Source organism: Myotis nattereri, assembly GCF_964212035.1.
Source record: "Myotis nattereri genome assembly, chromosome: 14".
In the NCBI taxonomy this organism is placed as follows: domain Eukaryota; kingdom Metazoa; phylum Chordata; class Mammalia; order Chiroptera; family Vespertilionidae; genus Myotis; species Myotis nattereri.
The window spans coordinates 19906457-19918970 of NC_138089.1; the positions used below are offsets into that span (position 1 = coordinate 19906457).

General features: G+C 46.7%; 1 protein-coding gene across 2 annotated transcripts in view; it reads right to left on the reverse strand.

Annotated features, from left to right (window-relative positions):
* The window catches only part of CACNA2D3 (calcium voltage-gated channel auxiliary subunit alpha2delta 3), a gene marked incomplete at its 5' end in the record, with an annotated part of 806336 nt that overhangs the window by 89933 nt on the left and 703889 nt on the right, over positions 1-12514 (reverse strand). For both annotated transcript variants that reach the window (XM_081105975.1, XM_081105974.1), the window contains 2 exons: positions 6660-6704; positions 7679-7740. In XM_081105975.1, coding sequence (XP_080962101.1) covers positions 6660-6704; positions 7679-7740 — 107 coding nt within the window. The remainder of the gene's footprint in view (positions 1-6659; positions 6705-7678; positions 7741-12514) is intronic.

Genomic DNA, 12514 nt, shown 5'->3' on the forward strand with positions numbered 1-12514 from the left:
AACTGGTGACTTCTTGGTTCATGAGTTGTTGCTCAACCACTGAACCAGACCGGCTGGGTAACACACTTTTTGAGTTAATATCTGAAATCAAGAGACTTTGTCTAAACAGAGCTGAGGGGGATTTTCTGTACGTCCCTACCACTTGCTAAGGAACAATCTAGGAAAGAAGAAGAACCCATTATAGGCTAAGAGATTGGAAAAAAATCTTAGACCTATGGATGAGGACAGTGGCAGGGGGCAAGGGCATGGGGTGGGGTGGGAACCAGGTGGAGGGGAGCTATGGGAGAAAAAAGAGGAACATCTGTAATAATCTGAACAATAAGGATTTATTAATTAAAAAAATAAAAATACACTTGATGATCCAAATAATTTGGTCCAATTGGTATAGATCCTACTAGTTGGTGATGGGAAGAGGAACAGGAGGAGGGCTGGCTCTGGAGGACTATATGCCTAAGCCTCCCTGTGCTCCAAAGGACCTTGCGTTTGGCTCCAGCATAGCAGGCATGCTCTCATTGGTAAGGGCTGGGGCATTGCATTAGCTCTATACTGACTACCAATTGCTACCAATTGGCAGTTACTTCTTGGACCATACTTCCATTCAATATTATTTTTAAATTCACATCCCCCCTCCTTAAATTAAGATTCTAGGACAGGAAGTAATGACAGAGAAGAAACCATACTGTACTTATTTATGAGTAAGTTTGTATTTCAAGGTTACACCGATTATTAATAGACTTGGCCATACTATTAACCAAGAAACAGATACTGCCAATGTTTCAATTTACAAATCACTGAGAAAATCACAGGTCAAAAGCAAGGATGCTGTGTCTCTGATGCAGACCTGGGTCGCTGATTCTGACAGGTGCTATTACATTTCATAGGCACATAGGCAACACTTTCATGTGAGGTAAATTGAGTCACCACGATGACTTCCTGACCAGGCCTCCCTGCCAACAACCACTTGGATTAAATTTGGGAAGTGCGGTGGAGTGAAATAAGCTCACTGGAATCAGGGGAGCAGGATGCTGGGTTATGGAATAGTTGGTACAGAATCAGCCAGATTCCAGTCTGACCAATTGCTTCCTCTATGTCTCTTTACAATAAATAATATTCAATGGACTTTTCCATATCCCTCCCCAATAAAAGGAAATAGAGGAGACATTTTCTTAGCTTTCCCTCACTAGGCTACTTTCCCCCAAAATTAATCCAAATATCTTGAAAGTTGTCTGCCCATTGTCCTGTCCAAGCTGAAATTGGAGAAATTTAGCTCTAAGTTTTGACAGATATTGTGAGCACCTACTCTAGGGATGAGGTTGTTCCAAAAATGCAAAGATAAAGACAGAGAGGGAGAGAGTCAGAGAGAACTTTTTTGTTATTTTTCCTTTCTTTATTTTTTAAGGACATCTTTTTTCAATTATTTGGTGACTCAGTATTGCTCAGAGATATCTGATTCCAGGGCACAGAGGCAGATGAGTCAGAACCTGAGGATAAAGCCCAGAACCAGGCCATGTTCATTGGGTAAAATCACAGAGAGAGAGGAGAGCTGGTGAGGAAGGGGGCCTGGGCTGAGAAATAGCATAGAGCTTGTGTTAACAGGAAGGGGGGATTAGCCCCAGGAGGCTCAGGTACTAGCATGAGAATCAGAGACTCTGACATTTGGTATCAGTGTGACCGTGAGCAAAATCTGTTAACACTTGAGTCTTAGTTTTCTTATCTGAAAGATGGAGATAGCAACACCTATTTCCTGGGGTTGTTGAGAAGATTAAGTGGGACGGGAGTGGCTAGTGCTGAGCACATGTGAAGTGCAGGGTGGATAGGAAGTCCTCAGAGAACTTGTGCCCACATTCATTCAGCAAATGATGTTTTTTGGTCACCTACTATGTGCCATCAAGTATCAATGCTATACATTTAGAAAGGAAATTTGCTCCATAGTTCATAGCAAGATGCTGTGGAGGCTGGTTGGTTGAGCTTGGTTACTTTTTGTTTTGTCTTTTGTTTGGGGGAGTGAAGGGGGTGACTTCTGTTTGTTTTGATTGGTGCAGGTTGAGCAATGATTGCTTAGAAGCCCAGCATTATACTGGCTGTTGTTTTCATTTGTGAAGAGAGAGAGAGAGGAGAGGGGAGAGAATAGAAAGGAGAGGAAAGGAAAGGGAAAGGGAAAGGGAGAGGGCTGGGCTCTTACATCTGAGGGTGGGGCCTGAGTCTTTGCATCTCAAGTACCTAAGGTGACACTTCTTACTACCCTTTCTCCAGGTCTCACAATCTGACCCCTAATATATCGAGTGTGGAACAGACTGACCCTTACTTCATATCACTTGATGTATCTTTTTATCATAGGTCAACTATCATATCAAAATACTGTCTTTTAAAATGTTTTTCAATTACAGTTAACATACAATATTATATGTGTGTCAGGTGTACAGCATAGTGGTTAGACATTTATATAATTTGTGAAGTGATCACCCCGATAAGTCTAGTGCCCATCTGACACCATGCATAGTTATCACAGCATTATTGACTGTGTTCCCTATGCTGTATTTTACATCCCTGTGACTGTTCTGTAACGACCAATTTTTACTTCTTCATCCCTTCACCTCCTTCACCCAGCCCACCAAACCCCTCCCATCTGGCAGCCATCAATTAGTTCTCTGTATCCATGGGTGTGTTTCTTTTTTGTTTGTTCACTTATCAAAATACTGTCTTTTGAAAAAATTTATTGCAAAGGGGTCACTTTGAACAGAAGTGCCTGGTGGGAGTTACTGGTGCCTTTGCCCTCAATAGCTATTCCACTGGCTGGGCTGGGTGGGTGCAGAGATGTAGGCACCTGGCTACCTGATTTAGCTCTTCCCCCAGCTTGTCATACATCAAGGAGGCCTTTCAGATTCCAGAGGAAATGTCTAAAAGGCCTTGCAGAGTCTAGTCATGACTATTCGTCTCTATCCCTTTGGAACAAGAGAAGGTGGCAGCTGATTTTTAATATGAAATCTTCTACCTTCTCGCTGCCCTCACACCTTCTCCAAATGCCTCAGTAGGAGAGAAACTTCTCATCTTCCAATGTCTTTGCAAAATACTGTGCTTTCAGCAGAAGACCAGTGGAAAGGAGTGGGAGAGGAGAATGAGAGGAGTGAGGAGACAATGGTTTCCATGAATGACACACACAGGTGGGCACGGCCCTCCTTCTTCCCTTCTGTCTGAATGCCAACCTGTTTCCATAGACCGCTCTAACCTTTGCCCCCTCAGCACCCTGTGCGTGGTGATCTCTGCCTGTAATGGCTTCTCATGCTTTGAGATGTCATCTCCGTCTTCATCTTCCGGTGACTTCAATGTTGCTCCTCAGAGAAGCCTTCCCTGACCACCCACATTAGTTGCATTCCCAGCACTTGTCGCAGTTGATAACCACACATGCCGTCTCCCTGCCAACCAGTGAGCTCCCAGGGGACGAGGTTCCATTTCTGATTCTGCTTCCTATTGACTCCCAGGGGCTAGAGGTGGCACGCACACACACAGGCTCAGTAGACATGTCTTGAAGGAATGAGTGAATATATGAATATCACCTCTGTGCTCTCTCTGAAGCTAACATTCGCCCTCCGTGGAATGGAGCTCCTTAAACGTCTCCAGTCAGGCTCTGAGGCAGTCCCTCCAAGGCAGACGGCTCACGCACTGCCTGACCAACCAAAGATGTATTTCTACAAGACATGGTGACATCTGGCCAGCCCGACTCCACCCACCAGCCCAGGGCACTCAGCGAAGGGGCCTCAGGGGGAAGACAGGGCTGGCTTTTCCATTTATAACTAAGTCAACTGGCCCTAACCGGTTTGGCTCAGTGAGCATCGGCCTGTGGACTGAAAGGTCCCAGGTTCGATTCCAGTCAAGGGCATGTACCTTGGTTGTGGGCACATCCCCAGTAGGAGGTGTGCAGGAGGCAGCTGATCGATGTTTCTCTCTCATCGATGTTTCTAACTCTCTATCCGTCTCCCTTCCTCTGTAAAAAATCAATAAAATGTATTTAAAAAATAAATAAATAAAACTAAGGCAACTGGTCTCCTGAAGCCAAAAATTAGAGTCAAAATGGGAAATGGATGATAGTTTCAAAGCCAAATGAGGACATTTGAGCATCAGACCAAGTTCAGAAATCAGAGAAAATGAAATGCTTAATTTTCAAGCTATGTGAAACTTTAAATGGCATTTGAATGGGCGTTTATCCCAGTGACTGCTAAAGATGATCATCTTGGGCATCTTACCTGTGTTTACTGTGCCCAGGAGAAATGTTCAGTTGCCTAAAGTGCATGTGCCATTGCTGCCTGAGGTTTTAGAATCAGGCGAACCACTACTCGAGGGCAAGAAGGAAATCGCAGACAGTTTTGGTTTATAGTTCACATGCACGGAGTGCGTAGAATTTGTCAGCAGCTATGCCATGCATTTTTTATATATCACCTCATTTATTCCTCACCATTATCTGTGAGGTGGCTATTTCTATCCCCAATGCAGAGCTGAGGAAACTGCGGCACAGAGGTTCAAAAACGTGCCCAAGTTCTTGTAGCTTATTATTGTCAGAGTCACAGTTTGAATCTATCCAGACTCCATAGCCTGCTATGCCACCTGTGAAATCAGTCACTGGACAGCAAACATATATTGGATGTTTCTAAGTTGGAATCCATTTCCACTTTTTAAGAAATATGCTGTTTTGCCTGCCCGGTGTGGCTCACTGGTTGAGCATTGACCCACGGACCAGGAGGTCACAGTTTGATTCTGGTCAGGGCACATACCCAAGTGGCAGGCTCAATCCCCAATGAGGGGCATTCAGGAAGTGGCCGATCGATGATCCTCCCTCGTCACTGATGTTTCTCTCTCCCCCCCCCGCTTCCTCTCTTTGAAATCAATAAAAAACATTAAAAAAAATAAAAATATGCTATTTTAATTGTGGATTTAATGACTATTCTAGTTATTTCCACTTGTTTTTATATGTGAGGCTGCATAGAGGCAAAGTGGGTTGAAAGAAAATTACTGTCTTTGGCTTTATTAATCAAATTGTTTAACCAACTTTCCATCTACCATGAAAACAACCAACTAGTAACCAACTAATCAACCAACCAACCAGCAACCCACCCAATGAGCCAACAAACCAATCAACCAACCAAAACAACTATGGTCAACCAACCATCCATACAGTCACTCAATTAACTAACCGACTATCCTCAGCTTTCTTACAGCAAATTGAAATTAGTAATTGTACCTACTGTACAAGTTAACAGTTTAATTAATATTATTGTTGAGCTGTGTTTTTTGGAGCTGAGAACTCCAATATGGCACTAAATGTCTCAAAGAAGAGAAAAGGTTTGAGGCCATGTGTCTATCCTATGACTGGGAGTCCCAAACTTACTGAAAGGGTTGGTCATAAAACATCATAGGAAGCTCTTTGCTATTGGATATGGGAAAATTATTATTTTTTAAAATGTATTTTATTGATTTTTTACAGAGAGGAAGGGAGAGGAATAGAGAGTTAGAAACATTGATGAGAGAGAAACATCGATCAGCTGCCTCCTGGAAACCCCCTACTGGGAATGTGCCCGCAACTAAGGTACATGCCCTTGACCTGAATCGAACCTGGGGCCCTTTGGTCTTCAGGCTGACGCTCTATCCACTGAGCCAAACTGGTTAGGGCTAATTTTTTATTTGAAAGAAAAAGTTGGGCTTCTTCTGAAAAGCTGATTGTTTGGCTTTTACTCTTTGGATAGTGACTCACTCACACAATTATGATATTTTTTTTTAAACTGGCAGCCAGATCTCTGGGGACTGAGCATTGTATGTTTTAACTTCCTCCTTTCTACAGTTCTCTACTTGTTTTTCCTTTGCCTACTTTTTTTGAAATATACTTCTATGTTTTCTGTTTGAAATTATGTTTGGCTAGGATCTCTTTAATCCTTGTGGTAACCGGCAGGAATATAAATATATGATTATTTATAAGTCCCAGTTTATGTATTGACTAATGTTTAGCTAACACCGGAGACAAAGGCTACCAGAGCCAAGGGGAGAGGCCACTACACATCTGCTTGCCCTAAAGCATGAGGCAGAGGGTGTGTGGGGTTGACTGCTGTAAAAACATAAGTATGACAGACAGACTTATGGCAGTGGTACACTTTTTTCTTCTATTGCTCATGCGTGGGATTTAAATTCCTCTTAGGGAGCGGGGGAGTTGTAGGAGGGAAGCACTATTTGAGAAAAAAAACTTTGGATTTTCAACGCCTAGGTTTTCAGCTCATTTAGTACATGAAATTAAGCAGATCATTTAATTTCTCTGCTCCTCAGTTTCTCCCTCTGCAAAACAGGATAACCATTCCTACCCATTTCACTGGGTTGTTATGAGGATAAAAAGAGATAGCACATAGGGGAAAAGGTTTGAGAATTGTAACGTGAGTTTCAAATGGCAGTAATTTGTAGTTTTTCCTATAAAATGCCAGAATTCCAATAGTGCCGCCATGGGACATTTAAAGCACATTTCTCGGGCTCTCATAAATTATCTGATTGGGGGAAGAAAGAAAAAAAGGAACAAAGCAAGTATTCCTGGGTGTTTTGGAGACTGGCTCAGATCAATCCGTGTTTTAGCGGCATTTCCTCTGTGAGAAGGTACCCTCCATCACCTCCCCAGGAGGCCTTCTTACCTCGTCATCACAGCTGATGGAGCATTTGCCATCCAGAGAGGCACACTGCGGGAGGGGAAAGCAAGGGGAAATGTGTTACTGTGACATCCCAGGTCGGCTATGGGCACTTCGTTACTCAAAGACAAGCCATCAAAGTCCCTGCCTATTATTCAAATTCCAAATTCCATCTAAACAGAATTCTCCACAATGAGTCTTACCTGCCCTCTCTTGGATCAATACCAACATACCAACTCCAAATAGTAATATAAAAGATAATTGGGGGGAGGGGGCTGGCTCTTTTTCATTTTAATTTATGTTGTTATTTAACACTGATATCTTCTTAAGAATTCAAAAATCTTTGGGTAACAAGAAATATAATTATGTAATTATTTATTTTAAATGAATGAATCACCAGTGACTTTTTTTAAAAAACCCATCTGTGTTCTTAGTCTATAGTTTCCTAAAGTGTCTTCATTTCAGAAAGGATCTATCATCCAACATTTAGCACAGAGGCCCACTTATGTGCTGCCATTTCTGCCAGATGACTGCACAAAGACCCCTGAAGTTAGTACCCGGAGCCCAGGCCCAGGAGAGAACACCCCTACATTCTCCAAGACGGAGAAGCCCTCTGACCCAAGAGGGCAGATGGGTGCCTCCCCAAACCCAGTCATGCAAAGTCCATCCAGAGTGCAATAAGGAGTTCACAGGTAGACATCCAGGTGTGACAAGATTTGAAGAGAGACACTGAAAATTCACAAAAGTCCCCGCTATGAAAAGAAAACATGTACCCTCTGGAGGGTCACTATCCTGATCTCATGATTAGAACTGACCGTAGGCTCTAAGTCCCTGCTTCCCAGCACGGGGCACCGTACACGCTGACAGCCTTTGCTCCGCAGTGAAATGAACGGTAATCTGAGCTGCTGGCAGTTCATTTTACACACACTCATCGGAAACCTGGCACCGTTCGGCTCCGGGGACCGGAGTGTGAGCACCTGTAGAATAGCAGGGCCGCCGAGGCTTCCGTGCCCCCTGTAACTCACCTGTCTGCTGGCGGTCCAGAACTTCCTCTGGAAAAATTCGAGTTTCATCTGAATGCCGACAGCTGGGAGCAATTAGAAAGAAAACGGGGCATTAGAGATCCCTTTCCACAACTGTGCAACGCTATCACTGCAGGTTACTGTGAAGGCAAGGAGCCGATAAAGCACACCAGAGAAAACCAAGCACAGGCTAAGTTCACATGGCGTGCACAGCAGTGACATGTCCTCTTTCAGGGAGGGATTCCCACGGTGACCTGCACTCACAGAACTCCCGATGCAGAGCAAACTGAGCACAGGGCAGGTGGTTCTTTAGAGACAGGTGACTTGAGTGTTTCTAAAATTCATCATTTATGGTTACCTCTTCCCCAACACAAGCTAAATACAGAAATGGGGGTGGGGGAGGAATGATATTCAGAAGATTGCTGTTTCTTCAAGAGTTCTCGTTTTAGAACTGGCATTTCTAAAATGCGTACTATCCATGTGTTAGTAAGATATGAAGCTTAAAAGCCCTTGTCATAAGGCTGGTCTCCAGAAGTAAATCATCACTTTGCTAGGTGACTTAGTTTAACTGCCCCCCCTAACCTCCCCTCCCCCCCAGGATTTACATCTCAATGATCTCTCCCCAGGAACTCTGAGGGAATCACACATTCTGTTTGTCTGTGCAAAGCTCCCTAAAGCAACAGTGATTGCCAGGCCTAGTGAGAAGAACAGAAAGGGAAGGAGTGATGGGAAAGTTTGGGAAGTGGAATTGGGTAGAACCTCAGAACTATGAAAGGAACAAGCTCACACTATTTCTCTCCACAAAGCCAAGACCATGTACCTGCTGAACCATTTCAGAAAGTGCTCAAGTCAGGGCAAAAGTCTCTTGGGTGGTGAGAAAGCTTCAGAGGAGTTTGGAAGGAAAGAATGAGACTCCACCGGGAATACTGGACTCCCTGCGGGACACCGCTTACTTCAGGGCAGCTTTGCAAACTTCAGTCCATTGTAAACACCACCCCCCCACACACATAATTTTTGCCATTTCTAAATACTACCAGTATTGTTATCTTTCCTTGCTTTTTTCTTTTACTTAAATATATAAAGTAACCTAAACCTAAGTAATAATATCTATCAAAAGAAATATGCAATTACCAAAAATTAAAAATAAAAAGAGTTCACTTGATACTCCTAAAACGTGTTAGACTCCCCACCTGGGTAATCAGTGCTGTGTTGGCTGCAGGAACTAGAAGATTCATGGAGGTCTTGGGCTGTTACCCTTATAACTAGCAAGTGCATTGCTATTTTCTAAAGACATCCTTGAAGGAAGCCCTGAGAGTCAAGGCTGGGAGAGACTCATCCTCTGTCTTTGCACCCAGAATGTCAGGGCTGTGAATGAGAGGTGAAGCCTAGGATCAGAGCCACGCACGGCTGCAGCATGCAGAATGGAAAGTGTCTGAGAGGAGCCATTTCAGACTCCGGCTCCATCCTGCTTTGCCCTAGGTGGCATCTGCCCTCTGGGCCAGAAGCTCCCTGAGATCCTGCAGGGTCTCAGGCCTGCCTTGGGGCTGACCTTGACCCTGGGAGGCAGCCTCAGAAGTGCCCGCCTGCCAGGCTGGGAGGGCACCAAGGCAGGCCTGAGACCCTGTGGGTGGTTTAAGAAAAGCACCCCAGGTGATCCGAATGTCACCCAGCGTCCAGCACGCCTCTCTACTACAGGCCTTGGTGAATTAGTTATCAATAACCTACGGTGATGTCAGATGGCACCAGCTGCTCTGCCCAGTCCCGGAGAAAATACCAGAGAATATCCGAGGGCAGCTGATTCTGGAGCCCGGGGCTGCTTAATGCTGTTGCAAGTAAATCTTGCCTCCCAAAATGCCTGCCAGGCCATCCCTGTTGGGAGGAGCCCTCCGAGGAAGCTGTGGGCCAGGGTGAAGGCTGGGCTTGCTGCAGGCAGAGGGGAGGGGGGCCCTGTGCTCTCAGGAGGGGGTTGGAATGAGTATCTGGGGTTCAACCCAAAATTGGGAGGGCAGAAGCAACCTGGCTTCGGAGCAAAGGGCCTCCACACTGCCCCAGCGTCCACTCACTGGTATCTAAGAAGAGGGAGGGACACGGGTCTGTGTCTCTCTGTCTGTCCCGGAGGTACCGCTCCCTGTAGCTGCCCTCCCGCACCCTCTCCAGTCAGCCCTCCCAGACTGGCAGGCGGGCACTTCTGAGGCCGCCTCCCAGGGCCAAGGGCAGCACCAAGGCAGACCTGAGACCCTGCAGGATGAGAGCAGAGGGTTCTCTGAAAGAGTCACCCTGTGGTGCTCCCAGCTCCAGCAGCCCCACTGCCCCCGGCCCACCCTCATCTGAGTTCCTCCATCAGCAACCTCCCCTTCTGGGATGGAGCCCTGTTTTCCCCTCCCTAATGAAGCCAGTGGCTCCCTCCTGGGTGTTTATCCATCTCATACTTGCAGCCTGCTATCATCTGCCCCTTTCAGTCTGTACCCCAGCTCTGAGGAGCGCTTTAATCTTTCCTCATGAGTCAGTCCCTCCGTCCCATTAATCATGCGGGCTGCTTCCTCTGATCTCACTCCAGCAGGCTGCATCCTCTCCCTGGTCCCGATGCCCTAAACTAGACACGGCTTCCCTCGCCCCTGAACTCCCTTGTCTGGGCCATGCGGTGGATGCCAGCGGGCTCCCAGACGGTCCTGGTGCAACAGGTCCTCTAGGCTCTGACCTGGCTCTGTTTTTGCTCCCTGATCCTCATACCCCCTCAGCCACGCTGGCCCCTGGCTTCCCACAGCCTGTCTGGCTGGGTTTGCACCTTCTCACCTACACGTCACTACACTTCCCTATGGTTCTGAGACTCACCAGCCCATTGGTGGGTCAACTTCATGACCATTTGTTCAGGGGCCTCTCCAAGCTGAACTCCAGGCTGCGTACTAGGGGAATGAGAGCACACGCTCCCGCAGTGTCTCACTGGGGAACAGCCACACGGTAAAGGGGACATCAGAGGCCTAGACAGAGCATGTGGAGCACAGAGGGGCAGGGGGTCGGCCTTGACCTTGGGCAGTGGGTGAGAGCTTTATGTAAGGTAATGCACAGAGATCCAACCCATATGAAAAGCAAGAACAGAGAAAAGATGGTAATTCAAGTGCAGAAGCAGCACAGGCAAAAGGGTGAAACCTTTTAAAAGACCCCGTGTCTTCTGAGGTTTTAAAGAATGGGAGGGGGTGGGGCCGTGGTTGTGCAGACTGAGGTCAAATGGCAAGAGGTCTAGAATGCCAGGCCAAGGCGTCTGAAGGTAGCCCGGAGGCCAGGGGTCAGCTCCAGGGCCACCCCAGCCTCTTTCTGCAACTGGACTTCTAAGGGAACGCAGCCATTCTCACCGGGTTACACTGTCTGTGACCAGGCAGAGACCGACCGGCCACAAAGCCTATCACCCTACTCGGTGGCCCTTTACAGAGAAGTGTGCTGCCTGCTGCGGTGGGGTCTGAGGAGCCACGCAGGCCCTTTAAGCGGAGAAGTGGCAGGGCCTCAGACTCTGTTTTTGAAAGTCCACGAGGGAAGCCTGGGAAGGATGCACTGAGACACGGACGGCCCAGATGGCCAGGGACCAGTGGAATGTGATGAGTTTTCGGCAGCCACAGCCACTTGGGCAACTGGTTAATTATCTCAGCATGAAAACGATGTAAAGTAAAAATCGACAACAACATAAAAACACACACCAAAAAAGCCGGGAATAGAAACATCCCCCTCCCAACAAACATCCTAGGCTCCATTCCAAAAAATGTATATGAGCTTCAAGAAACAGAAATTTATCTTCCTTTCACTGTTTTCCTCCACAATTTTTTCTTGTCTCATTCTTTTTTTTATCGGACAAACAACCATTATGATTTCGGCAAGTCCCACTCTCTTCCTCCTCCCCACTCCAAATGGAACCTGAGGTATTTGTCATGCCCGTCTATTTTGTTCTTTCAACAACATTTCAAGCCATAACAGTACATTCTGATTCAAGTCAATCTTGCTAATTTAATAAAGAAAACAAAGACAGAAAATGCTTTAGTGAAACCCAAGTCCCAAAGAGAAAGCAGAAAATAAAAACACCATCCCTGGGTCTGAAATTTCTTAGACAGTCCAGCAAATCATCACCATATTTCCCCTGGAGTTGGTGGCGCTCCCCGCCCCCCCCCCCCACTTCCATCTCATTGGGACCCTCTCAGGCTCCCTGCTGGGGAGCCTCCTCACGAAGGCCGGGCAGAGTCCCATTCCCAGCACAGTGCCTGGAGGTACCTCACTCACCTCCCAGGAGCAGAATAGACCCTGGAGATCTTTCCCAATACATTTGGGTGATTCTCTTAGGACAGTGACCCCAAAACACAGCGATGGTCTTTGGAACCCAGCGAAACAACAGGATCAATGTTAGGAGAACTGCCTTCCCCTCAAACCCCACAGCCTTGCACGTGAAATACTCAGGCGTCTGGAGCACCGCCATCTCGTTTGGTCATGCAGGTGCCTGTTCCTGGGACTCACCTCAATACTCTAAGATTTTCATCTCTGCAGTACAGACCACAGGCCCCCCTTGAGGTATCTAACTCCCAGACTTCATCTTTCTCCAACTTCCTAACTTCCTTCCTACCTACTTTGCATCTCCTTCTCCTTCCTCCCATGTTTACCAGAAGCCCAGTATGTGCTGGGTGGTGAGGACATGAGATGAAGACACAAGGGATCCAGCAGCCGGGGTGGGGGCTGGGAGGGCAGTCAGATCACCGAGGAGAGGGTCGCGCTCCAGCTCTCAGAGCTGACGGGGAGGAGCACAAAGCATCACCCAAGCACCAAAGCAGAGAGACCATTCCATCAGCAGAGCGCACTGACCAC